Consider the following 27,376-nt stretch of genomic DNA (forward strand, 5'->3'; position numbering starts at 1 on the left):
ACACTTTTTTAGAATTACGTCCCTTTGTTGTTACTATAAATAGATTACATTGTAACTTTTCAATTACTGGCCGTAGGGAAAAATCGAGACCACTTTTCTGCATGTTACATCCAATATTTAGGTGTATTTTGATCTATCTCTACCTGGTAAAGATTTTCTTGTGGACTTATATTTTATAGATTTTTTTTTTTTTTTTTTTTTTTTTAGGATTAATTTCACTTTGTTGTTACTATAAATAACTTTTATGATAACTTTTTATATAATAGGCCAAAAAAACTCCAAATGAAAACAACTGTACGTTTTTATATATGCAAATTTTAATCCAAGTGCTTTGTTATATTATATTGTATATATAGTACAATATTGTTTATACATCATTGACAGATATCAGTTTATTATGTTATACTGCAGTAGAGAAAATTAGGTGCCTTCAAGTAGGGGACTTTGTATTGCATGGCAATACTTCATTCACTTGTTTCATTCTGCCACACGAGAAACAGCATCTTTAATTGGTTAGTGCAATTACTGTAATTTATATAAAACAATACAGTATATGGTTATATAATAATAGAAAACTATTACAGCGTTGTAAGGGTTAATAGAATGCATTATGTAGTAAAATTGTTTGAGCAGGATTTAAAGCAGTTGTTTTATAAAAGTGTCATCTAATAAAGGTGGTCCCTTATATAATGTTGATTCATAATGACTAAAACAGATACTGTAGGCCTCACTCTGCCACACTGTCAGTTTGTCCATGAGTGTGTCACAACATTGCATAGCCACGCGATTGTCAGTTACAATATTGAATGCATAGCTACTCCATTAACTGTCACAACATTGAATACATAACTATTCCAGTGCCTGTTACAGTGTTGAATGCATAGCTACTCCACTGTCTGTCATAATATTGGATGCATAACTATTTCAGTGCCTGATACAGTGTTGAATGCATAGCTACTCCACTGTCTGTCATAATATTGAATGCATAACTATTCCAGTGCCTGTCACAGTGTTGAATTGCATAGCTACTCCACTGTCTGTCATAACATTGAATACATAACTATTCCAGTGTCTGTCACAGTGTTGAATGCATAGCTACTCCACTGTCTATCATAATATTGAATGCATAACTATTCCAATGCCTGTCACGTGTTGAATACATAGCTATTCCAGTGTCTGTCACACTTTTGAATGCATAGCTATGCCAGTGTTGGTCACAGTGTTGAATGCATAGCTACTCCATTGACTGTCACCACATTGGATACATATCTGTTCCAGTGTGTCACAGTGTTGAATACTACTATCCACTGTTTGTCATAACATTGAATGCCTAACTATTCCAGTGCCTGTCACAGTGTTGAATACATAGCTATGCTAGTGTCTGTCACAGCATTGAGTGCATAGCTGCTCATTTGAGTGTTATATTGTTCCATACAACAAGTGCAAAACATTCAGTGATAGAAGTTTTTGCACTATTAGTCCAAAACTGTGGAATGAACTGCCGTTAGAACTACGCAAAAGTAAATCGCTTGACACAAGGAAATAAATCTTAAAACACTGTATTTCAGAGATTTCGTTTTTGGAGATGACACATTACTGTATGCATATTTAAGAATACTGCAGTGTCTGACAAAATATAGAATGCATAGCTAAGTATACTGGTGTTCTGACACAACAGGGAATGCTGTATACTGCAGTGTCTGTCATAGCATTGAATGAATACATATGTAAGAATACTGCAGTGTCTGTCACAACATTGAATGCATAGCTAAGTGTACTGCAGTGTATGTCACAATGTGGAATGCATATCTAACAATACTGCAGTGTCTGACACAACATTGAATACACAGCTTAGTATACTCGAGTGTCTGACACATTACTGTATGCAATGTATACTGCAGTGTCTGACACTGTGGAATGCATATCTAACTATACTGCAGTGTCTGACACAACATGGAATGCATAGCTTCGTATACTGCAGTGTCTGTCACAATAGCGAATGCATAGCTAAGTATAATGTAGAGTCTGTCACAACATTGAATGCATGACTAAGAATGCTGCAGTGTCTGTATAGCTTAGTATACTACAGTTTATGTTAATGCATAGCTAAATGTACTGCAGTGTCTGATACAGTAGTGAATGCATAGCAATATGGAATGCATATTTAAGTACACTCCAGTATCTGTCAGAGCACTGAATGCTTAGCTTAGTATACTGCTATGTCTGACACAAAATTGAATGCATAGCTAAGTATACTGCAGTGTTTGACACAACATTGAATGCATAGCTAAGTATACTGCTATGTCTGAGAAAAAATTGAATGCATAGCTAAATATACTGCAGTGTCTGACAAGCATTGAATGCATAGCAAAGTATACTTGAGTGTTTCTCACAACATTGAACGCTTAGCTTAGTATACTCCAGTGTCTGACACAACATTTAATGCATAAGCTTAGTATACTCCAGTGTTTGACATAACATTGAATGCATAGCTAAGTATACTGCTATGTCTGACACAAAATTGAATGTATAGCTTAGTATACTCCAGTGTTTGACACAACATTGAATGAAAAGCTAAGTATACTGCTATGTCTGACACAAAATTGAATGTATAGCTTAGTATACTCCAGTGTTTGACACAACATTGAATGAAAAGCTAAGTATACTGCCATGTCTGACACAAAATTGAATGCATATTTAAGTACACTCCAGTATATGCAGGGCATTGAATGCATTGAATAGTATACTACATTGTCTGACACAGCATTGATTGCATATCTAAGTATACTGCAGCATCTGACACAGCATTGAATGCATAGCTAACTATACTGCAGTGTCTGACACAGCATGGAATGTATAGCTAAGTATACTGCAGTGTCTGACACAGCATGGAATGTATAGCTAACTATACTGCAGTGTCTGACACAGCATGGAATGCATAGCTAACTATACTGCAGTGTCTGACACAGCATTGGATGCATAGCTTAGTATACTGCAGCCTCTGACACAGCATTGGATGCATAGCTTAGTATACGACAGTGTCTGACACAGCATTGGATGCATAGCTTAGTATACTGCAGCGTCTGACACAGCATTGGATGCATAGCTAACTATACTCCAGCGTCTGACACAGCATTGGATGCATAGCTAACTATACTGCAGCGTCTGGCACAGCATTGAATGCATAGCTAACTATACTGCAGCTTCAGTGTCTGACATAGCATTGGATGCATAGCTAACTATACTGCAGTGTCCGACACGGCATTGAATGCTTAGCTAACTATACTGCAGTGTCTAACACGGCATTGAATGCACAGCTAACTATACTGCAGTGTCTCACACGGCATTGAATGCACAGCTAAGTATACTGCAGTGTCTGACACGGCATTGAATGCACAGCTAAGTATACTGCAGTGTCTGACACGGCATTGAATGCACAGCTAAGTATACTCCAGTGTCTGACACGGCATTGGATGCACAGCTAAGTATACTCCAGTGTCTGACACGGCATTGGATGCACAGCTAAGTATACTCCAGTGTCTGACACGGCATTGGATGCACAGCTAAGTATACTCCAGTGTCTGATACGGCATTGGATGCACAGCTAAGTATACTCCAGTGTCTGACACGGCATTGGATGCACAGCTAAGTATACTCCAGTGTCTGACACGGCATTGGATGCACAGCTAAGTATACTCCAGTGTCTGACACGGCATTGGATGCACAGCTAAGTATACTCCAGTGTCTGACACGGCATTGGATGCACAGCTAAGTATACTCCAGTGTCTGACACGGCATTTGATGCACAGCTAAGTATACTCCAGTGTCTGACACGGCATTGGATGCACAGCTAAGTATACTGCAGTGTCTGACACAGCATTGTATGCACAACTAAGTATACGACAGTGTTTGATAAGCATTGAATGCATAACTAACTATACTGTAATGTCTGACACAGCAGCTTTGTATACTGCAGTATCTGACAAAGCATTGAATGCATACCTAAATATACTGCAGTGTCCGCCACAACATTGAAGTCAGAATTACTCTGTTTCTTTATTGATTTTGGACACTGATTTACGATCCTATATCACACTGTTAGGAACCTTTTGTTCATCAACTATGAAATTTTGTAAATCAGACTCATAGGTTGATTTCAAACTGTCTGTGAAGATTATACTTGATAGAGGCAGTACAGTGAATTGTTAGAATAATGGACCTGGAATTCCACAAATTGCCTAGATTTCATTATCATAATGATTCACAGATTAAATTACCTGGATATAGCTTTGACTTAAACCCACTTCTACGGTTTGCTTTGTACATGATTTTAGGACATCTGTAAAGAATGGGACAAGAAACCAGAGTCAGAGAAACAGTTTGAACCATTTTATCGAGCTGTATCAGCTGTGGCACATAGTACTGGAACACGCTTAAAGACACGTGTACATCTCCTAAACCAGGTATACATCTTTCAGTTTTCTGCAGCTTCTCATGGTTTTAGTCAAGGCATTGTCATTAGCCTTGTCAAGTTGTTTAAATGTTTATTTACATAGGTCAAAACTAGGATTTGGCATTTTTTCACCATTTGAACCTGCTGGATTAAAATGAAAAAAAAAAACTTATCTAAAACACTGAAAAAGTCACAAACAATATAGAACTTGTTGCTTTAGAAATACTGATTTTCAAAGTATGTGTGTAGTCTTGAAAATAACTTGGTTAGCATTTCAAAAGAATTCCACATATATTTTCCATGAGTGACCCTCTGCTAAAATTGTCCACTCAGGTGAGTGATCTAGGGCCATCATGATAATCTTGTTTGTGAATAATGCATGCTGGTAGAATTTATGCTGTGACTTGGGAAATAGTTTGCATCTGTATAATGCAGATGAGGGAATGAGGGGCCACCATGTATTTTATAAATATGTTGCATATAATATTTAAAATAATTCTTATAGTCTCTTTCAGTTTCCTTTTTCTGTTGATATTTAACAAGTTGAGTTGCAGTAAGTGATGGAGAGATAATCTGAAGTGTTACTAGTTTTGTATATGTATTTTTACTATTGAGATTCACATGTATTATGTATTTTAGATATTGAAGATGCAGCGTAGGGCATCAGAGCAGTCGTTGCCATCATTAGCTAAGCCTAAAATACCACCCATTGATAGTGTTCATTCCAAAACACAACAAAACACTGTAAGCAAATATAATGCAGAGATTGTTGTCTGCAAACAGCTGTGCTTGATGTTTAACAAAATCACTTTTAACAACAGGGAATGGCATACTTTGATATAACATGTGTGATATGAATAGGTGTTGTATGTACTATGCATAGGTTTAGTTACAAGAAATGCCCTTGTAGAGCTCACTAGAGAAATTAAAATGTTTATGTTGGTGAAAGGTTTTACCACTGGCACCAGATCAGAAAGAAAATACCACTGTACATGTTATACCCTACCCCTAGGTATAGGCCAACTATAAGAATCATGGTCATGAAAGGAAAAATATACTAACCCATTTCAGTCTCACATTTCTTACCCTAAAACGCACATTTCAGTACTATGTGTACTATGGATATTGAACAAATGGAAATTTATCTTCCATTGTGTACTGGTCACATTCCTTTAATGTTTCTTATATCGGAGAAACAATGCATAGTTTATAGTTTCATCAGTGTTACAGAAAAATACTTGGATGAAGTTCCTGTCTAGATTACAAAATTATTCTAATTGGCGGATGTGAAAATATATGTCAGTCATCGTTTAACTATACGTGTACGCTAAAATGTGTATATGCAGCATAAACATGCAATGTGAATTAAATAAACAATATAAATGTGTAACAACGTATGACTTCAATTCAGCATCATTTCTAAGATGAATTTCAGTCATTATTTCAAGTTTTATTGTATAATTGTGAATATTTTACATTCTGTTTTTGTTTGTTTACATTTCACCTAACATGTGCACACTGCTTTGACATCTAGACAGGATGTTTATTAGAGAAGTTCATCCAAGTTATTTTCTGTAATGTTGAGGAACTCTGCAATATGAAATATTGAGACTGGAGCACGATGGAAGATAAACTACGGCTTGTTCAATGTGCTTGGTACCCTTTCATCCAGCTGTGCATTTTAGATGAGCAATTTACAATTGAAATGGGTTAGTGCATTTTCCTGTTCATGACCATGGTTCTTACTGTATACCTAGGGGCACTGGTGGCATTTTCTTTTTGGTCTAGTGCCAGTTGGTTTTACATAATTACAATTAATGTTTTGAAGTAATTTACAATCGATACTTTCTGCACTTCCATCACATAAACTGACTCTATATATAATGTGTGTCTGTATTCATACTTTCTTTGTCTGTATTTGTGTTTTCAAACTGACCTAGCTCTGCTGTTGTTGTCTAACCACCAATATGGTTGCAGTGTAAAGTATACTGAAAATGCACTCCTGTACACACACAGAAATATATATATATGCCGGTCTCTTTGCTCAGGTGCTTACAAATGTGTTTTTAGCTCACCTGAGCCTATATTGGTGGATGGTCCTTTCTCCTGCACCTGAAACTACTGGTCGGAATTTCACTGAACCCACCTGGCATGTATGTCTCTCAGGTTTGTTCAGATGGTTTTGCTTGCTGCCAGAGCTTCGAGAATAGGGAAAAAAACTTGAAAAGATTCTTATCATGAACTGTTTGATGGATGTTCACCAGACTTGGTCTGTAGCATAATTGGATGGACCTTTCTTAAATTTATTTAAACAGGTTTAAATGACCCTAGAACTAGAGCTTTTCTCGAAATGTGCGATGGATGTTAAACAAACTAACTAACAAGCAGAATTTACTTCCTTTCACAGCAGATTCTGATTTTGCATATTTTAATCTTTTTTTTTTTCACCTATAATGATCCCCAAAATGTTTGAGGGAGCACTTAAGGGTTGCCCTTGTCTGTCTGTCTGTCTGTACGTCCGTCCATCCATCCATCCATCCGTCCGTCTGAGCCAACATTTGGGTATTAGGAGCTATCTACAGAGAACAAAAGAAAACAGTAGGTTCATTCCATGAACAAAAGGTTTAGGGGCTAGTAGCCCATAAGTTAACAAAAGAAAATAATAAAAGAAATACCCCATAAACCTAAAATGTTCGTCCATCCATCCATCCATCTGTCCGAATTTGTGTCATTCATATCTCAAAAAGCATTAAACCCAGAGTCATCAAACCTCACAGGATTGGTATTCAGTGTGGGAAGTTGTTCTCCAGGAATTTTGATTTAGATCTCAAGCAGCCAGACCAGCGTTATGGCCCTTTACTTATTAAAAAATATGCAAAAAAAGGGCTCAAGTTAAGCTTTTGTGTTGGAATCTTGTTTTCTTTCTCAACACTGGAGGTTTTCTCATTCTCTTCTTTTTCATTTATTCTCTTTTGTATCTCCTCTTCTTCTTTATTCAGTGCTCTCAATCTTTCTTTCGTCCACTGGTCTTCTAATTCTTCACAATTCTTTTTAGCTCACCAGAGCCAAAGGCTCAGGGTGAGCTATTAGAATCAGTCACCGTCCGGCGTCCGTAAACTTTTGCTTTAAACGACATCTCCTCATAAACCGTTAGGCCAATTTCATCCAAACTTCACAGGAATGTTCCTTGGTTGAAGCTCTACAAAAATTGTTCAAAAAATTGAATTCCATGCAGAACTCTGGTTGCCATGGCAACAGAAAGAAAAAACTTTAAAAATCTTCTTCTCAAAAACCAGAAGCCCTAGAGCTTAGATATTTGGTGTGAAGCATTGCCTAGTGGACCTCTACCAAGTTTCTTCAAATCATGAACCCGGGGTCAAAATTGACCCCACCCCAGGGGTCACTTGATTTTACATAGGAAAATCTTAAAAAAATCTTCTTCTCAAAAACCAGAAGGCCTAGAGCTTAGATACTTGACATGTAGCATTGCCTAGTGGACCTCTACTGAAGTTGTTCAAATCATGACCCTGGGGTCAAAACTGACCCCGCTCCAGGGGCCACTTGATTTTACATAGGAAAATCTTCAAAATGTTTCTAAAAATAAACTAGAAGGCCTAGAGCTTAGATATTTCACATGTAGCATTGCCTAATGGACCTCTACAAAATTTGTTCAGATCATGACCCCAGGGGTCAAAATTGACCCAGCCCCAGGGGTCACTTGATTTTACATAGGAAAATCTTCAAAAACTTTCTTAAAATAAACCAGTAGGCCTAGAGCTTAGATATTTTAAGTGTTGCATTGCCTAATGGACCTCTACAAAATTTGTTCAAATCAAGACCCCCCGTGGTCAGTTTGACCCCCGCCCCATTGGGTTACTTGATTGTACATAGGAAAATCTTCAAAAAATTTCTAAAAATAAACCAGAAGGCCTAGAGCTTAGATATTTCACGTGTTGCATTGCCTAGTGGACCTCTACAAAATTGTTCAAATCATGATTCCTGGGGTCAAATTGACCCAGCCCCATTGGGTTACTTGATTGTACATAGAAAAATCTTCAAAATTTTCTAAAAATAAACCAGAAGGCCTAGAGCTTAGATATTTGACATGTAGCATTGCCTAGTGGACCTCTACAAAATTTATTCAAATCATGACCCCGCCCCAGGGGTCACTTGATTTTACATAGGAAAATCTTCAAAAATTTACTAAAAATAAACCAGAAGGCCTAGATCTTAGATATTTGACGTGTAGCATTGCCTAGTAGACTTCTACAAAATTTGTTCAAATCATGACCCCCGGGTTAAAATTGGCCCCGCCCCATTGGGTTACTTGATTGTACATAGAAAAATCTTCAAAATTTTCTAAATATAAACCAGAAGGCCTAGAGCTTAGATATTTGACATGTAGCATTGCCTAGTGGACCTCTACAAAAGTTGTTCAAATCTTGACCCCCCCCCCCCCCCCCCCCCCCCCCCCCCCCCCCCCCCACTACCAGGGTCAAATTGACCCAGCCCCAGGGGTTACTTGATTGTACATAGGGAATCTTCATAAATTTGCTAAAAATAAACCAGAAGGCCTTGATCTTAGATATTTGATATGTTACATTGCCTAGTAGACTTCTAGAGATTTGTTCAAATCATGACCCCCGGTGTAAAATTGGCCCCGCCCCAGGGGTTACTTGATTGTACATCAGAAAATCTTCCAAAAAATCTCTAAAAATCATCAGTTTGACATTTGAAACATGTAGCTCATATTACTCTGGTGAGCGATCCAGGGTCATCATGACCCTCTTGTTCTGTAATTCTTCTCTTTCCTTTTTCTTTCTATCTATATCTTTCTCTCTTATTTTGAGTCTTTCAATAGGAGCCATAATTTCTCTTTCTTCTTGTTTCTGTCTCTCTCTCTTCTTCTCCTGTTCTGTCTTTTCTTTATAGTTCTTTAATACTTGTCGTATTTTCTCTTCCCTTTCCGTCTTTTCCTTCAATATCTTTCTATCTCTTTCTAATGTTTCTTCCCTTAACTGTCTATCTATTTCGTCTTTTTGTCTCTGTAACTCCTCTAATCTATCAGGTTCTGTTTTTATGCCCCCAAAAGGAGGCATATTAGTTTTCAACTGTCCGTCCGTTCGTTAGTTAGTTTGTTTGTCACAACGTTTACAACAATTACTTAGTCTTGCATTGTCAATAAGACATATATGACCCTGCAGTGACAAGAAGTGGGGGCATCAGTGACAAGTTTTAAATAAATTGCTAAATTTTCTCATCTCTACTTGCCTTACATTGTTTAACCTAGATATATAACTGATTATCAACTGGTTTCAGGTTCTACAAACACAGAAGCAAATTCAGGACAAAAATGTAAGGTTGTGTTAGGAACCGTCTATAGGATTACTCTCTCACAAAATATCTAATCCATTGTTAGGAACTGTAATTTTATTTTAATAGTGGTACCATTTTTTCAAAGTTTTGAAAGGTGAAGGTAATAGTCTATTGCAAGAGATAAATCTTTGGGTATATACATGAGGATCTTTATTATGACCCCTGCTTTGAAAAGGGTAAATTTTATTGCCCATTGTTGGTTGGTAGAGAGTGCTTGGGCCAAACAATAGGATGATTGTCTGTTGTATGTAGATGACCACATTGCTTTGGGGGTCAGAAAGTTAAAGGTCACAGTGACCTTTAGTCCTAATCAATAACTGCAGAATGCTTTGGTCTAGGACTTTGAAACTTCATAGGATGATTGCTATTAGTCAGTAGATGACCTCTACTGTTTGGAAGGCCAAAGGCCATAGTCACAACTTTTGAGACCAAAATGGTTATAAGGATCAAGAACTTTAAACAGCTTTGATATTCAATTGTCAAACTTCAGATGATTCCTAAAGTAGTTAGGGCCAGAAGATATAGGGCATGACAAGATATAGATCATGCCCTTTAGACTTAAAACAATTTCTGATCAATAACTTTAAAAAGCTTTGATATATACAGTCAAACTTCGTTGGCTCATACTCAGATAATTCAAACACCACACTTAACTCGAACTCATGGTCAGGTCATGTCAGGGCAAAATCCATGTGTAATGTACATTTTTCGTCGGCTCGAATTACCGATAACTCAAATTCTGTCAGATCGGACGAGTTCAAGTAAATGAAGTTTGACTGTAGTTGTCTTGATACTTGATATATACAGCAGCTGTCATAGGGTTATTTTCTGTGGTCAGTAGATGGCCTGTATTGTTTAAGGGGTCAGTAGGTCAGTAATCAAGGTGACGGAATACAAAATTAGTTACTAAGTTGCCTCTGACAGGCCAGCATGGGAGCATATGTGTTTTATCACCACCTCTTATTTACTAATATATTTCTACTGCCAGTTTAATACTAAGAAAGTATTGTGATCTTTATTGTATAATATAACAAGCTCTGTGCTCGGTGTGAGGTTCTGTGATTACGCTTTGTCTATCATTGTCTGTTGCGTATAATGTTCCTTACTAACAGATTTACTGTTTACTCTCCACAGGTCACAGTTTTAACCAAATATAAGTACCGCACAGTATTATGGCATTTTTAGCTCATCAGATTTTTTGAAAAAATATGATGAGTTATTGTCCTCACTTGATTGGCGTCTGTGTCTGTGTCAGCGTCGGCGTTTCCTGGTTAAGTCTTATGTTTAGATCAGCTTTTCTCCTAAACTATCAGCTTGTTTACCATCAATAGCTGACTCCTAAAATGTTTAGGTCAGCTATTCTCCTAAACTATCAAAGCTATTGCTTTAAAACATGCAACACTTGTTCACCATCAATAGCTGACTCTGTACAGCAAGAAACATAACTCCATCCTGCTTTTTGCAAGAAATATGACCCCTTTTGGACTTAGAAAATATCAGGTTTCTTGGTCAAGTTTTGCGTTTAGGTCAGCTTTTCTCATAAACTATCAAAGCTTAAAATTGCTTTAAAACTTGCAACACTTGTTCACCATCAAAAGCTGACTCGGCAAGAAACATAACTCCATCCTGCTTTTTGCAAGAATTATGGCCCCATTTGGGCTTCAAAAATATCGTAAAAACACACGGGCAGGACAATATTTCTATTATACAGAGACAAAAAAATCAGATGAGTGTCTGCAGCCACAAGGCAGTGCTCTTATTATTTGTAGCACAATGTAAAAAAATAATCAATAGCTTCTCATTTAAAACAAAATTTATGCAAAGTTAGATCAATAGTTTGCTTGTTGGTGCAGGGGAGGTGATCATTTTGTAGTGATACTTTCGATGGTTCAAATCTTTCATCCATCCAAAATCTATTTATTGTATTTTGTATTACATACTTTTTGTAAGTTTAATTTTCTTGGTTTCTAATTCATGTCTCTTATTTTCATATAAAATTGGCAGTATATTTAAATAAATCAATACTGAAATGAAAGTGAAGTATAAGATTGTCATAAAATTTGTAAAACTAAACCATTGTTCTTTAAAATATCACAGGAGAGCTTCAAAAACATTACATCTTACTTAAGGTGATGTGTATTTAAACATATAATAAATACATGTAAATAATATTAACATATTTCAGTTACTGAAAAAGTGGGAACTAATACCCTGATCACAAAATCGCTACAAGCTCCTTACAAGTAGGTTTTCAGTCAAATTTTGGCAAACTGGTACGGACATCATTGACTCGTACAGGCATCGTACGGATTTTTTGAACCCATAGAGGACTGGGAACTCGGTGAAAATGAAAATGTTTCATTGAGCTTTCAAGTTCTCTTTGAGCTCGTAGAGATTTTCGAAGTCGGGAGCAGCTCGCAAGAGCCCTGTACGGGAACAACTCAGGTCCCAGAAGAGTTTGTACGAGCATCGCACTATGTCCGTGTGGATTTGGAAAACTGCAAGGCTTGCCGATGCTCGCACGACTATTGCAGGGAACTCACATGGTCAATGTATGATATCCGTACGATATTATGGACACTGCGGAGACACACACAGGGCTCACAGGGCGTTACAATTGCCGTACTGTCTCCGTACATCTTCCTTGGTGATTCAATGTGGTTTCAAAACACATTACCTTTGGACACCATACGAGTGTCGTGCAAGAACTGTACAAACCCAGAAGCACTGTATGAGATACAGCCTGGCTCCTTGTGATCTCCGCAGGAGTTGTCTGTGATGTCTGTATGGATATCCTACAATTGCATCCTCTCAAGATCGTTCGAGGCCTGTATGTACTGTGACTAGATGCTAGGGTTGTACAGAGACCGTAAGGATTCTAAAATTGGTGGACTTGTATGATTTTTTAAAACCATACAGGCATCGTACCGTTTTGTGACCGAGGCATAAATCATCTAGCTTGAGTCCTTATCATTGAACGCTATTGAAAAATTAGAAATTAGATACAGTTTTTAAATATAAATCATACAGGTCCGGGAATCGAACCCACGACAAAAAAGGTATGACTTGGAGCAAATCACAGCTCCACAACAAGGAATTACTGTTCTATACCTGAAACGTTGTATATTGACTTAATCTTATGTTATCCTTTTGTTTTTAGCTCACCTGTCACAAAGTGACAAGGTGAGCTTTTGTGATCGCGTGGCGTCCGTCGTCCGTGCGTGCGTGCATAAACTTTTGCTTGTGACCACTCTAGAGGTCACATTTTTCGTGGGATCTTTATGAAAGTTGGTCAGAATGTTCATCTTGATGATATCTAGGTCAAGTTTGAAACTGGGTCACGTGCGGTCAAAAACTAGGTCAGTAGATCTAAAAATAGAAAAACCTTTTGACCTCTCTAGAGGCCATATTTTTCATGAGATCTTCATGAAGATTGGTCAGAATGTTCATCTTGATGATATCTAGGTCAAGTTCGAAACTGGGTCACGTGGGTTCAAAAACTAGGTCAGTAGGTCTAAAAATAGATAAACCTTGTGACCTCTCTAGAGGCCATATTTCTCAATGGATCTTCATGAAAATTGGTCAGAATGTTTACCTTGATGATATCTAGGGCAAGTTCGAAACTGGGTCACGTGGGGTCAAAAACTAGGTCAGTAGGTCTAAAAATAGAAAAACCTTGTGACCTCTCTAGAGGCCATATTTCTCAATGGATCTTCATGAAAATTGGTCAGAATGTTCACCTTGATGATATCTAGGATAATTTTGAAACTGGGTCACGTGCGGTCAAAAACTAGGTCAGTAGGTCTGAAAATAGAAAAACTTTGTGACCTGTCTAGAGGCCATATTTTTCATGGGATCTTTATGAAAATTGGTCAGAATGTTCACCTTGATGATATCTAGGTCAAGTTCGAAACTGGGTCACGTGCAGTCAATAACTAGGTCAGTAGATCTAAAAATAGAAAAACCTTGTGACCTCTCTAGAGGCCATATTTTTCATGGGATCTTTATGAAAATTGGTCAGAATGTTCATCTTGATGATATCTAGGTCAAGTTCGAAACTGGGTCACGTGCGGTCAAAAACTAGGTCAGTAGGTCTAAAAATAGAAAAACCTTGTGATGTCTCTAGAGGCCATAATTCTCAATGGATCTTCATGAAAATTGGTGAGAATGTTCAGCTTGATGATATCTAGGTCAAGTTCTTAACTGGGTCATGTGTGGTCAAAAACTAGGTCAGTAGGTCGAAAAATAGAAAAACCTTATGACCTCTCTAGAGGCCATTTTTTTCAAGAGATCTTCATGAAAATTGGTGAGAATGTTCACCTTGATGATATCTAGGTCAAGTTTAAAAGTGGGTCACATGCCTTCAAAAACTAGGTCATTAGGTCAAATAATAGAAAAACCTTGTGACCTCTCTAGAGGTCATATTTTTCAATGGATCTCCATGAAAATTGGTCAGAATTTTTTATCTTGATGATATCTAGGTCACATGTGCTCAAAAACTAGGTCACTATGTCAAATAATAGAAATAACGACGTCATACTCAGTTCAACACTGGGTCATGTGGGGATAGGTGAGCGATTCAGGACCATCATGGTCCTCTTGTTTTACATTTCAAAAGGCCATAATACTGTGTGATACCTATATTAATAAAACTTGCTGATTATGTTTTCCAAAATAAAATCTTGGGCAGTGTTGATACTTGGTCATCTGGGGGTAAACTAAGTCAGTTATAAGAAAAAGCACCTCTTACACCCATGAGTCCACATTTTTGTGCACCCCCCATCCCCCCATGAGTGGTGGGGGCAAATAGATTTTGTCTTGTCCGTGCATGCGTGCGTGCATCCGTCCGTGCATCCATCCGAAGTTAAAGACTTGCTTAGCTCAAAAAGTATTTGATATAAATTAATGAAACCTTGCATGAGTCTTTATCGTGATATGAACTTGCGAACCTCCTATTTTTCGTCTGGCTCCGCCCACTATTTCCAGAGTTATGGCCCCTGAAATAGTAAAAAATGTACATTTTAGCCTTGTGACACGCCTAGCTAAAAAGTATTTGATATAGATTCATGAAACCTTGCATGGGTCTAAATCATGATATGAAATTGGGCACCTCCTATTTTTCATCTGAGTTTGCCCCCTATTTCTAGAGTTATGGCCCCTGAAATAGTCAAAAATGCACATTTTCACCTTGTGAGGCACCTAGCTCAAAAAGCATTTAATGTAGATTTATTAAACCTTGCATGAGTTTTTATCATGATGTGAACTTGTGTACCTCCTATTTTTCATCTGGGTCTGCCCCCTATTTCAGAGTTATGGCCTCTGAAATAGTCAAAAATGCACATTTTCACCTTGTGACGGACTAACTCAAAAAGTATTACATATAAATTGATTAAACCTTGCATGAGCCTTTATTATACGCCCGAAGGGATGTATTATGTTATGACGCTGGTGTCTGTCTGTCCGTCCGTCTGTCCGTTAGCAATTTCGTGTCCGCTCTGTAACTCTTGAACCCCTTGAAGGATTTCAAGGAAACTTTACACAAATGTTCACCACACCGAGACGATGTGCAGACCGCATGTTTTGGATGTCTCACTTCAAGGTCAAGGTCACACTTAGGAGTCAAAGGTCATATCAGTTTGTTTCGTGTCCGCTCTGTAACTCTTGAACCCCTTGAAGGATTTCAAAGAAATTTGACACAAATGTTCACCACACCAAGACGACGTGCAGAGCGCATGTTCCGGATGACTTGCTTCAAGGTCAAGGTCACACTTAGGGGTCAAAAGTCATATCAGTTTGTTTCGTGTCCGCTCTGTAACTCTTGAACTGCTGGAAGGATTTCAAAGAAACTTGGCAGAAATGTTCACCACATTGTAACGATATGCAGAGCGCATGTTCCGGATGACTCGCTTCATGGTCAAGGTCACACTTAAGGGTCAAAGGTCATATATGACTTTCCTTTGTGTATATTGCTCTGCATTGCAGTGGTCTTGTTTTTATTTGGCAGATCTCTTTTTTGTACTTACAATAATTTTTTTTTTTGAATTACTTCCCTTTTATGTTACTATAGATAGCTTATTTTGAAACTTTTTTATTATTGGCCGTAGGGAAAAACCGAGACCACTTTTCTGTGGTACAAGATGGATGGTACCTCTAATTTTAAGGTGTATTTTTACATACCTATACCTGATAAGGATTTTTTTGTAGACTTTGATTTTTTTTTTTTGGTGGACTTAGATTTGTTTTTTGAAGTTTTCCTTTTGTTGTTCCAATCCTTTGGGGCTACAACAGTCAAGTTCTTAAAATTTTGCTCCAATCCTATGATGTAAGCCTTTGGGTGTATATTGCCCCGCTTGGCGGCACTCTTGTCATGATATGAACTAGCTCACCTCCTATTTTTGTCTGCTTCTGCCCATGAAATAGTCAATAATGCATATTTTCACCTTGTGACGCACCTAGCTCAAAAAGTATATGATATAAATGGATGAAAACTTGCATGAGTCTTTATCATGATATAAAGTAGCGCACCTCTTATTTTTCATCTGGGTCTGTCCCCTATTTTTAGAGTTATGGCCCCTGAAATAGTCAAAAATGCACATTTTCACCTAATTATGTGCCTAGCTCAAAAAGTATTTGATGTAAATTCATGAAATCTTGCTTGAGTCTTTATCTTAATGTGACCTTGCACACTTGGCATTTTTTTGAGAATCTTAGTGCTTATTACAGAGTTATGGCCCTTAAAATAGCCAAAATAGTGGATTTTTTGTTTGTAATGCTCATAGCTCAAAAAGCATATGGCCTAGAATAATTAATCCTTTTCCAAAATTAATCCTATAATGTTTGTTGAGGCGATACCCGCTTAAGACTGCAAACATTTGAATTATTGTTAAATGTACCAGTGGGGGGCACCTCATGTGGTTCTGGGACGATCTGTGTATGAAAAGAATTGGAACCACTGCCTTACCCTTGCATGATCATAAGAGGTGACTAATAGGGTCTTAACACTTGGTTTTGCTGTAACTCTGTGATTCCAGCAGGTATGCAAATTTTGATTCCATACCTCATGTTTTTATTTCGATGTATTATTGTAAATGAGATGTGGAACCAAAATTTGCATAAAACCCAAATGAATAAATAAACCAATGGGGGCCACACCCTGTGTCCTACAGACACATTATAGTTCTATTTGTATTCATGAAACCTGGTCAGAATAATTGTCTGTATGAAATCTAGGTAAAGATTGAAACTGACTTACTTGGTGTTAGGACGTAGGTCACAGTGTCAAGTCATAGCAAAAGAAAATTGGTTATGGTCAGAATGTTTTTCTTAATTACATCTAGGTCAAGTTCAGAACTTGGTAATATTTTATTAAAGTAGGTCACAAGGTCCAGTAAGAGATAAATCTTGTTAATATTCCAAAAGCAAAATGTTCTACTTGATCTACAAGAGCCTGATCAGAATGTAAATGTGAAGGGAAATCTAGATTAAGTTTGAAACTGGAAGCTAGATTTCTAAGTCAGTGCATAGAAAAAGCATGAAAATCCCAACTTTGAACAGTGACGCCTGTCAAAATAGAGTCTATTTTGTATAAAATTCTATATAAAATACTCGCAGTTTTGCGTGCTGAAGTATGGCACGTGGCTGTTAACTGTTACCTATTGTAATCATGGGTTGCACACACAATAGAATTTGAATAGCCGTGGAGCAGGGGTTTAACACTCAAAAGGACCCATTTTCTACCTCATTTACATGAATTGTCTAAATGAATCTAGGTCAGGTTTGAAATTGGATCATCTGGGGTCAAAAACTAGACCAGTTGAGGGATAGATGCCATCATAACCCTTTTGTTTTAAATTCTTCCATTGCTAAAGGGATAAAATAAATATTTCAGTTGATCATGCTTATGTGAAAAAGTCAAACAGGTATAAGTCTGTCCCAGCAAACCATGGAGCTTCTGCAAGTCTCTCTTATGCTTGGCTTGTTGGTTTTAAAGTCTATGTTGCTAGGTATAATTGAATAAATAGGTCTTCATTTCCTTTGAGAGCTCTGTATATTCTTGTTCGCTACAGTTGTATATACAAAATGTATGAGGTGTCAGTGCTTATCAGAGTATATTACTTAGCTGAACAGAATCATCTTAAAACCTTTTACTGTGTCTGTGAGCATCACAGTTCTAGATCCCCTAGGTGCTTGGCACTCTGTCTGTGAGCATCACAGTTCTAGATCCCCTAGGTGCTTGGCACTCTGTCTGTGAGCATCACAGTTTTATATCCCCAAGGTGCTTGGATCATTTTCACCCACTTCACTTCTTTTGTAACTTTCCTAACTCTTACAACTGCTGGGAGACTTGATAAGCTTATCTAGCTATAAGGAGTTATTACAGGTAATACACCTGACTAGAATATTGCTTTGTACATGACAGTTATATATTCATTTAGTTCATTCAGTATCTGAAAACCTCTTGACTAAAGTTTTCTTTCTACCTCACCTAAGCACAAAGTGCATAAAGTGAGCCATTGTGATTACCCTGTGGCCGAGTGGTTAAGGTCGCTGACTTCAAATCCCTTGCCCCTCACTGATGTGGGTTAGAGCCTCATTCTGGGGCGTTGAATTTTTCATGTGAGGAAGCCATCCAGCTGGCTTATGGAAGGTTGGTGGTTCTACCCTAGTGCCCGCTCATGATGAAATAGCGCACAGAGGGTCACCTGGGGTCTTCCTCCACCATCAAAACTGGAAAGTTGACATTATGACCTATAATTGTGTCAGTGCACAAAAGAAAAAAAACAGTTAACACTCTAGAGGTAACAATTTTAGCCCAAGCTTAATGAAACTTGATCAGAATATTTCCCTCAGTAAAATCTTGGAAGAGGTTGTGACTGGGTCATCAGGGGCCAAAAACTAGGCAGCTAAGTCAGTTAATAGAAAACCTTGTTAACACTCTAAAGGCTACATTTTTTACCTAACCTTTATGAAACTTTGTCAAAATCTTTGCTTCCAGGAAATCTAGGAAAAGTTTAAAACTTGATTACCAGAGGCCAAAAACTAGAACACTAGGTTAAATCATAGAAATAACTTGTGAACACTTCAGAGGCCACATTTTCTGTTTAGTCTTCTGGAAACTTTGTCAGAATGTTTTTCTCTAAGATATAAGTAATGTTCAAAACTGGGTTACCTGAGGTAAAAAGCTAGGTCACAAGGTCGAATCAAAGGAAAAAAATCTTGTTTACACTCCAGATTTCTTTTTCAAACCTTTGTCATAATATTTGCCTATATGATATCTAGATTGAGTTTCATATCTAGCTTACATGAGGTTAGAAACTAGGTCACTTGGTCAAAACATGGAAAGACCTTGTTTACACTCTAGAGGCCACATTTTAAACTAGATCTTCATAAATCATTGTCAGAATGTATTTTCTATGAAATCTAGGTCAGATTTAAAACTTGGTTACCCAAGGTCTTAACTAGGTCATTAGGTCAAACCATAGGAAAACATTGTTCACACTCTAGAGGCAACATTTCCTACTTGATCTTCATAAAACTCAAGAATGTTTGTCTTTTTGAAATCTAAGTCAAGTTCAAAACTGAATTACATGAGGTCAGAAACTAGGTCACTAGGTTGAATCATAAAACAACCTAGTTAACACTCAAGGGGCCATATTTTCTACTTGATTTCTACTTGATTTTCATAAAACTTTTGTCAGAATGTTTGTCTTTATGCAATGTTGGTCCAGCTAGACTAGGTCAAAAACTAGGTCATGTGATGAGATCATAGAAAGACATTGTTAACACCCAAAAGATCTACCTGATCTTTATGGGACTTGATCCTGATCTTTATGAGACTTGATAGAAATGTTTGTGCATTTTAAATCTAGGATAAACTTGTAACTGGGTCACTTGGGAAAAAATAGGTCAATACTTCTAATTATGGAACTTTAGAGACACTTTTCCAATTCATCATAATAAATCGTCTGAACATTTGTCTGTATGAAATCTAGGTCATGTTTAAAATTTGGGTACCTGAGGTCAATAACTATGCCAGTAGGTCAAATCATTGAACAACTTGGTTAATGATCTACCTGATTTACATAAAACATGGTCCGGATGTTTGTCTCTGTGAAATCTATGCCAAATCAGATACTAGGATATCTGGGTTAAGAACTAGGTCAGATGAGCGATAAAGGGGTTCAGGGCCCTCTTGTTTCATAGAATGGCAGCTGAACTCTAATGATTTTGGGGCGTGCAAGTAAATGTCCAAGGTCACACTGATTATGATCTGTAAATTTCATAAATTAATTAATTAGTTCTGTCCTTTTATATTAAAAACATGTACATTCTTACAGAGCTACTCTAGACGTGTTGGCAGTATATTTTGCTAAAGTTATGACAATAGAAAATGAAGGTAATACTTTTGCTGAAAATGAGGTACAACATAAGAGTACAAGTATGACATTTGTCCTTTTAAAGAAATCTAGACTTTCATAGAACTACCTTATTTGACACAGCTGACATAAGTAAATCTGCCCTAGGCATGCAGCAATCAAGTGTTGAATATCTCTAGGCATGCAGCAATAAAGAGCTGAATTAATCTCTAATATTCAGCCAGTAAATTTGCCCAAGGTACGCAGCAATAAAGAGCTGAATATCTCTGATATTCAGCCAGTAAATTTGTCCTAGGCATGCAGCAATCAAGTGCTAAATATCTCTAGGCATGCAGCAATAAAGAGCTGAATTAATCTCTAATATTCAGCCAGTAAATTTGCCCAAGGTATGCAGCAATAAAGAGCTGAATATCTCTGATATTCAGCCAGTAAATTTGTCCTAGGCATGCAGCAATCAAGTGCTGAATATTAATATCTCTGATATTCAGCCAGTAAATTTGCCCTAGGCATGCAGCAATAAAGAGCTGAATATATTCAGCCAGTAAATTTGCCCTAGGCATGCAGCAATCAAGTGCTGAATATCTCTGATATTCAGCCAGTAAATTTGCCCTAGGCAAGCAGCAATCAAGTGTTGAGTATCTCTGATATTCAGCCAGTAAATTTGCCCTGGGGATGCCTCAATAAAGTGCTTTAATAGCTGGGATATACAGTCAGTAGTCATCAGACTTCTGTTTAACATTGAGCTGTAGAGAATTACCTCAGATGAATCCCTAACTGTTGTAAATGAAGACAAAAACAAAAGTCGCTTGAAATTTTTATTTATGTCAAATTCTGAAGAAAAGTGTAGAAAAAGACTTGAATGAAGGCCAAGATTAATTAAGAACATGAGTTCAATACATATTTATCATAATTTGATTACACCACACTTTCCCTATAAGTTAATACAAATAATGGTCTTTTTTAAACATAAACATGCTGTTGCTAGGACAAAATAATGTTAAACCAAATAAAAAGCAGATTTTACATTTTCTCTTGCAGCTACGCTATGCTTGAAAATATTGCAGCTATTTCTTTGCATAGAAACAGGCAACAGACTTCTTCTGTATCATAAACATTTTAATATTTAGATTTTAGCTTACCTTTATGGCAGATGGGGTGGGGAGGGGTGCTATATCATGTTCTTGATAGAAGCCATACTCCTGGTCCTGCACAGTTGATTTAAGATTAATGGTGATATATATACTGGACCAATTTATTAATTAAAAATATAGCATGTTCTTTAAATGTTTGGCAGGAGGTGTTTGTTTTTATGCTAAATGTTAGACTGATAGACTGATGTATTTTACATCATAACACATACTTAATTCTCTCATAGTTATTTTTAATAAAAGGAATGTATTCAACATAAAGATATACAAAGTTAAAACTCATTCAGTAGGAATATTTACAGAATGAAACTTTTTCAGTTGAATTCTTACAAGTACTTTTGTTAAGTGATTTGAAAATTAAAATTAACATTTAATTTAGAACTGATACTGAAGAAAAGGCCTGTCTTTCATCTGCCCATCTCTCCAAATTGTTGAAAAACAATAAAAGATTTTAAAGCACATAATTGATTTGACTGTTCTTGGATACTCTGTCGTTTTTACTCTGATATATAACTATTGTGTATGATTTTCAGGGCCGTAAACTGGTATGTAATATCTAGGGACAAATATATATATGGTGTTAGTTAATACCCCAGTTTTCTATTGTTTTATTCCCTTAGATATATAAGTCCTGGCAACCTCTTCTGATGACAAGCAGCACAATTTTATTAAAACATATAATTAAATAGTATACAGTCTGAAAAAATGTGTTTGTACATCACAGAGGTTTAATAATACTGCTTTTAGCTGATACAGGATTTCAGCCAAGTATTTTGATCAACAGCTTAAATAAGACTTCATAGTCAAGTACATATTATGTTGGAACAAAGTATGAACAGTCCTCAAAAGGGACACTGTCATTCTGTATTATAAACAACACTTTGAACTTGCTGACTTAAAATACTTGGCTACTACATCATTCCTGGAATACCTATCAAAGTTTGTGATTCTGCAGTTTTGTGAAAACAATTATTCCAACACAGTCTGAAGGATAAAATGAGAAGCTAGTTTCGAACTTATCTTTATCTCATAACATTTTGGGGAATCAAAATAATTATTTTCATTTTTCTGCAGTTTAGATATTACATAATTATACATTACATAAGTTAATGTTTGTATGTTTTCTGTACCATATTTAGCAATTAACCAGACAATGTTCTTTATCTAATTGCTCCTCCTCTTTTATTATCATCAATAGATTTTGAAAGCAGAGAAATATCTACAAGAACGCAAGAACCAAGAAAATGGAGTAAGACATCTCACATTATGTACATCTTATGTTTTGTTATATGGCTGTGAAATGATAGTTTAGAAGTCATTGTTTTAACAAATTAATCAAACTTCAAAAGGTTTCAATTTTCATGAAAACAGTAATATTACATTTTTAACATAAATTATACATCACAATCTGTGTTAAATAAATAATTTACTTGTTGTACAATAACAAAGATTTATTTCTGAACTATCAACTATCACTATCCCTTCCGTCCCTATAGTGTATTCACTTGCTGGGTGTCTTGGACTGTTTTATACTGTAAGTTATGAAAGGATGAAAGGGATAAAAGCCATAACAAATAGGTGGTTGCTGTATTAAGCATGCAAAATGGTGGCAGCCACATCATATGAAAAATACCACATGATGCTGATAATCTGTAAGCCAGGAAACCTCAGTATACCACAAAGACTTCTGTTTTCAGGCTCTCTTGTACTTTTGTCTTAAATATTTTATCTTCCATTGTTAATCACTATATACATTAAATCCTGTCTTAAGCAGCCAGCCAAGGTTATGGGGAAAAGTGGCTGCTTACAACAGGTGGCTGCTTAATGCAGGTTGGCAGCATAATAGAGGTGACCGCTAAAGCAGGTGTTACTGTATTACATAATTCTATCATTAACATATAACCTTCTTCCTGGATACAATATGCAATATAAAATGTTTTACCCAGAATCCTTTACCTTGCATATTTGAAAATGGCTGCGACATTTAGAATGGTGTTTTTTTTTCTAGAAACTATGATACAAAGAAATATGTAGAAATGTTTCTCATAGTTGGCTAAAGTAAAGTGTCAAATATTAGGGTAGAACTTCTTGTAACTTTCTTTCGCTTTCTTCAACTATGCAACATAAAGTGCATGCCTATTTTATGATAGTTTGATGCATATTAAAGTCCATTTAGGTGAGATGCAGATTCAATATAATGGATGTGAAATATTTATGTTAAGAAGCTTTTAATATGTTGTTAGGGGTAGAAGTGTTAGCTCTCATACCTAGCACTTCATATACATGTATGGAGTATATAGACTGGCTATAGAATTGATGAAAACTTGCCTGCTTTATTTTACTACTTTCATGTTTACAATTATTAACTCTGTAGGTACCAAAAGTTGAAAGGAATTATTTCCCAATGACCAGTATACTAATTAATAATCAAGTATGACTTTGATGGATTTTCATAGGAATGACTGACAGGTATAAAACTGTCAAGATGGCTATTCATCTCATAAGTAGCAGAACTAACACAGCTGGTGTACAGCACAAGCAGAACTAACACAGCTAGTGTACAGCACAAGCTGTAACACATTTAGTCTTAAGAATATCATTGGTGCAAATATTTTTGGTTTGGACAACTTATTGTTTACAGAAGGAAAACGAGAAAAATGGAAAAATGGCCACAAAGAATGGAGAGGTAGAAGAAGACCTGATAAGTCTATATGTATTTGGTGAGGATGAGGGTGATCTTCATATTGAAGCAGAACAAAATGGCGGAGTGATTCAGTATGATAAAGTGCGACATCACCATCATAAAGATATACCATTGTTACGCTCACATTCGTTTACTGATGTAAGCAGTCATGTGGTTGGTTGTCCTTGAACCCTCTATGCTTTTTGTGTTTGCCTGTTGTTCGTCACTTTGTCAAGTAGTTCTCTCCTTGATTTGCAACAGTGCTATGTTTTTGCTAAGCGCACCTGTCCCAGTTTTGTAGAATAGACACAGCTTATATCAGCTTCGGAGAACACTGGTTTGTACTGTGTCAGTTTGTCTCTCATTTAGTTTCTAAAACACCTCTAGTTTCTGTCTCTAGATTTCACAACAACAGAAGAAAAGCACTTTTAGCTCAACTTTTCAAAGAAAAAGTAGAGCTATTGCACTCGCTCCAGAGTCGGCATCCCCGTAGGTGCTGGTTGAAGTTTTTGATAAAGTCAAATATCTCTGTTACTATCAAAGCTTTTGACTTGAAACTTAAACTAGCCTGCACGCTTAGCTCAGTAGGTAGAGCTTTGGTCTATGGACTGCGGGGTCATGAGTTCGATCCTCGGGCTGGGCGTATGTTCTCCGTGGCTGTTTGATAAACAACATTGTGTCTGACATCATTAGTCCTCCACCTCTGATTCATGTGGGGAAGTTGGCAGTTACTTGTGGAGAACAGGTTTGTACTGGTACAGAATCCTCAGGAACACCGGTTAGGTTAACTGCCCACTGTTACATGACTGAAATACTGTTGAAAAATGGCGTTAAACCCAAAACAAACAAACAAACAAACTAAAGTTATTTACTATCGAAGTCTACACCAGGAGAAACAATCCCCATAACTCTGGTTTGAATGCCCCTTTTTAACTTAAAATTTTTTTGTTAAAGTTTTTAATAAAGTCAAATATCTCTTTTACTATCAAAGCTTTTGACTCGAAACTTTAAATAGTTATTTCCTGTCAAAGTCTACACCAGGAGAAATAATCCCCATAACTCTGTTTGGGTTTTGACAGAGTTATGCCCCAGTTTAACAGATTTTTTTGGTTAAAGTTTTATGAGGTTTTTACTGGCAAAGCTCTAATTCAGAGTCAATGACTGAGAAAAGTCGAGCGCGCTGTCATCAGGCAGCTCTTGTTTGCAAAACATTTACCTTGTGTAATTGCGGAAGACCACTGTAAAACTGACAAAATTTATGTTTAACTTGTGTTAAATACAAGCATTATTGTCAGTTTTACCAAGAAATGTCAAATACAAATACATGTATTATTCTCAGTTTATTTCTTATATACCTATTTGGATACAGAAATGACTGTTTTGGACCCAAGTTTTATCAGAATGTGGTGCATTTTAGAAAATAATACTACTACAGTAAACCTTGCTTATAAAGAACAGCTAGGGACCTCTAGAAATTGTTCCTTATAACCGAGGTTCCTTATATCCGTATAGCGAACTAGTTCGTTGTAACCGAGGTTCGTATAACGAACACAATTTGTATAGCGAACACTATTTGACTGACGTTTCATAAGGGGTATGTGTTCACACTCCGGGCCGATCTTGAATCTTTATGTGAGGAAGTTGCTTTTCTAGTACCGGTCCTTTCCTGGAGAGATGGTAAGGTAAACTGCCTGCATGTATGTGACTGAAATAGTGTTGAAACGCGGCGTTAAACCTTAACCAAGCCAAAATTTTCGTCGGTAAGAATGACCGTAATTTATATTTATAATTTGTCGGTCATTTCTAACTTCATTTTAGAGAGTGCTACATGATGCTGCAGTTACTCCCCTTACCTTGCTTGACTGCATGTTATATGAATAGTCATCAATACTAATATAAAATAAATGTTCAATTTTTCATTACAAAAATGTTAAATTAGGCTACCCATTAAAATTTAAAAAGTAGTGTGTTTATGACATACAGTGTATAACGACTAGACAACGGCGCCATACATACAGATTAAAGTGTAAATTATACCTGTACTTTTGCTATTGTCCATTTTAGCACCTGCTATAATTTTTCATTGAAAATTTGGTAAGGTGGACTGATTGCCATTGTTTATCACGTGTAATTAGCACATTTATTTAGGATTTTCGTTCACTATTGTTAACATGAAATACCAAATACATGTAGCTGTCGAACATAATCTTGAGTAAATATAGTCTACTATCGTTTAGTATTTGGTAATTTGATGACATTATATATTTTCTTTTTATCGTATCCGTAAATTAACAAACTAAAGATCATAGAAATGAAATAATTTGTGTTTATTCATGTGCATGAAAGCGATTTTCATGCGCATGAAAGCGCGTGATAGTGCCGACGTTACTCTGACGTCATCAGCGATTCTCATGTTTATTTCCGGTATTCAGTAATTTTTATTCTTTATGTCTGTTCGCTATAACCGAGGAGTTTTCCATTGCATTTCGTACTTTGGGACTGGAAAAAGTTTTCCTTATAACCACGTGTTCCTTATAACCGAGTTCCCTATAACCGAGGATTTTTACATTAAATAAAGAAGGAATTAGATCGGGGAATTGAAAACTGTTCCTTATAACCGAGTGTTCCTTATATCCGAGTTCCTTATAAGTGAGGTTTACTGTATACATAAAATTTATAATTTGATATGTTTTTCTTTATGTTTTTTTTCCTTGTTGTAAGTATTACAAGTTAAGTACTTGGTAGCAGTCATGGCAAACGTGCAGGACTTTCATTAGGCAGTAAAGAGAATATGTAGGCTGTTTTATTTTTTTGGCCAGGTTTTTAAAATAAAAGCCTTAGTTGTTACAATAGGGTATGCTGTTTGAGCTGGTGGTGTCAGACAGATCATTTCTGCTCATTATCTTCAGTATTGATAGATCTGTTATCATTAAAGTTGGTTTGTAGTTAGCTTTTATGGAGTATATTTGGGGTCACATGGATCAATGTCAAGTTCACTAAAAATACAAAAATGGTTTCTGCTCAATAACTTTAGTAGGAATCAGATATATTTGTGCAACTTCATTTGTAAGTAGCTAAATAGATTGAAGGTGACAATTGAGATCACATTTTTGGCAACTAGGTTTGAGATCATGGTCAGTGTGATTAAAAATGGAAAAAAAAAGTTTTTTGCTAAATACTTTAACTTTATATATCTGTTGGTGTAGGTAGCATTTATCTGTACAAAGGTTGGGTAACGTAATTAGAATCAGTCACAGTTACTAAAATAGAAAAAAAAATGGTTTTCATTCAATATTTTTCATTAGGAATGAGATATATTGGTGAAACTTGGTATGTTGGT

The 27,376-nt window shown here is 36.5% G+C and overlaps 1 protein-coding gene across 1 annotated transcript in view; it reads left to right on the top strand.

Annotated features, from left to right (window-relative positions):
• Positions 1-22,678, top strand: part of LOC128554211 (kinesin-like protein KIF28P) — a gene marked incomplete at its 5' end in the record, with an annotated part of 43,354 nt that extends 20,676 nt beyond the window's left edge. Inside the window, 2 exons of the mRNA XM_053535458.1 lie at positions 4,335-4,463; positions 22,552-22,678. Of these exons, the coding sequence (XP_053391433.1) occupies positions 4,335-4,463; positions 22,552-22,665 (243 nt within the window). The remainder of the gene's footprint in view (positions 1-4,334; positions 4,464-22,551) is intronic.
• Between the last annotated feature and the right edge of the window lie 4,698 nt (positions 22,679-27,376).

The sequence above is a fragment of the Mercenaria mercenaria genome, unplaced genomic scaffold (genome assembly GCF_021730395.1).
Source record: "Mercenaria mercenaria strain notata unplaced genomic scaffold, MADL_Memer_1 contig_4835, whole genome shotgun sequence".
Lineage (NCBI taxonomy): Eukaryota > Metazoa > Mollusca > Bivalvia > Venerida > Veneridae > Mercenaria > Mercenaria mercenaria.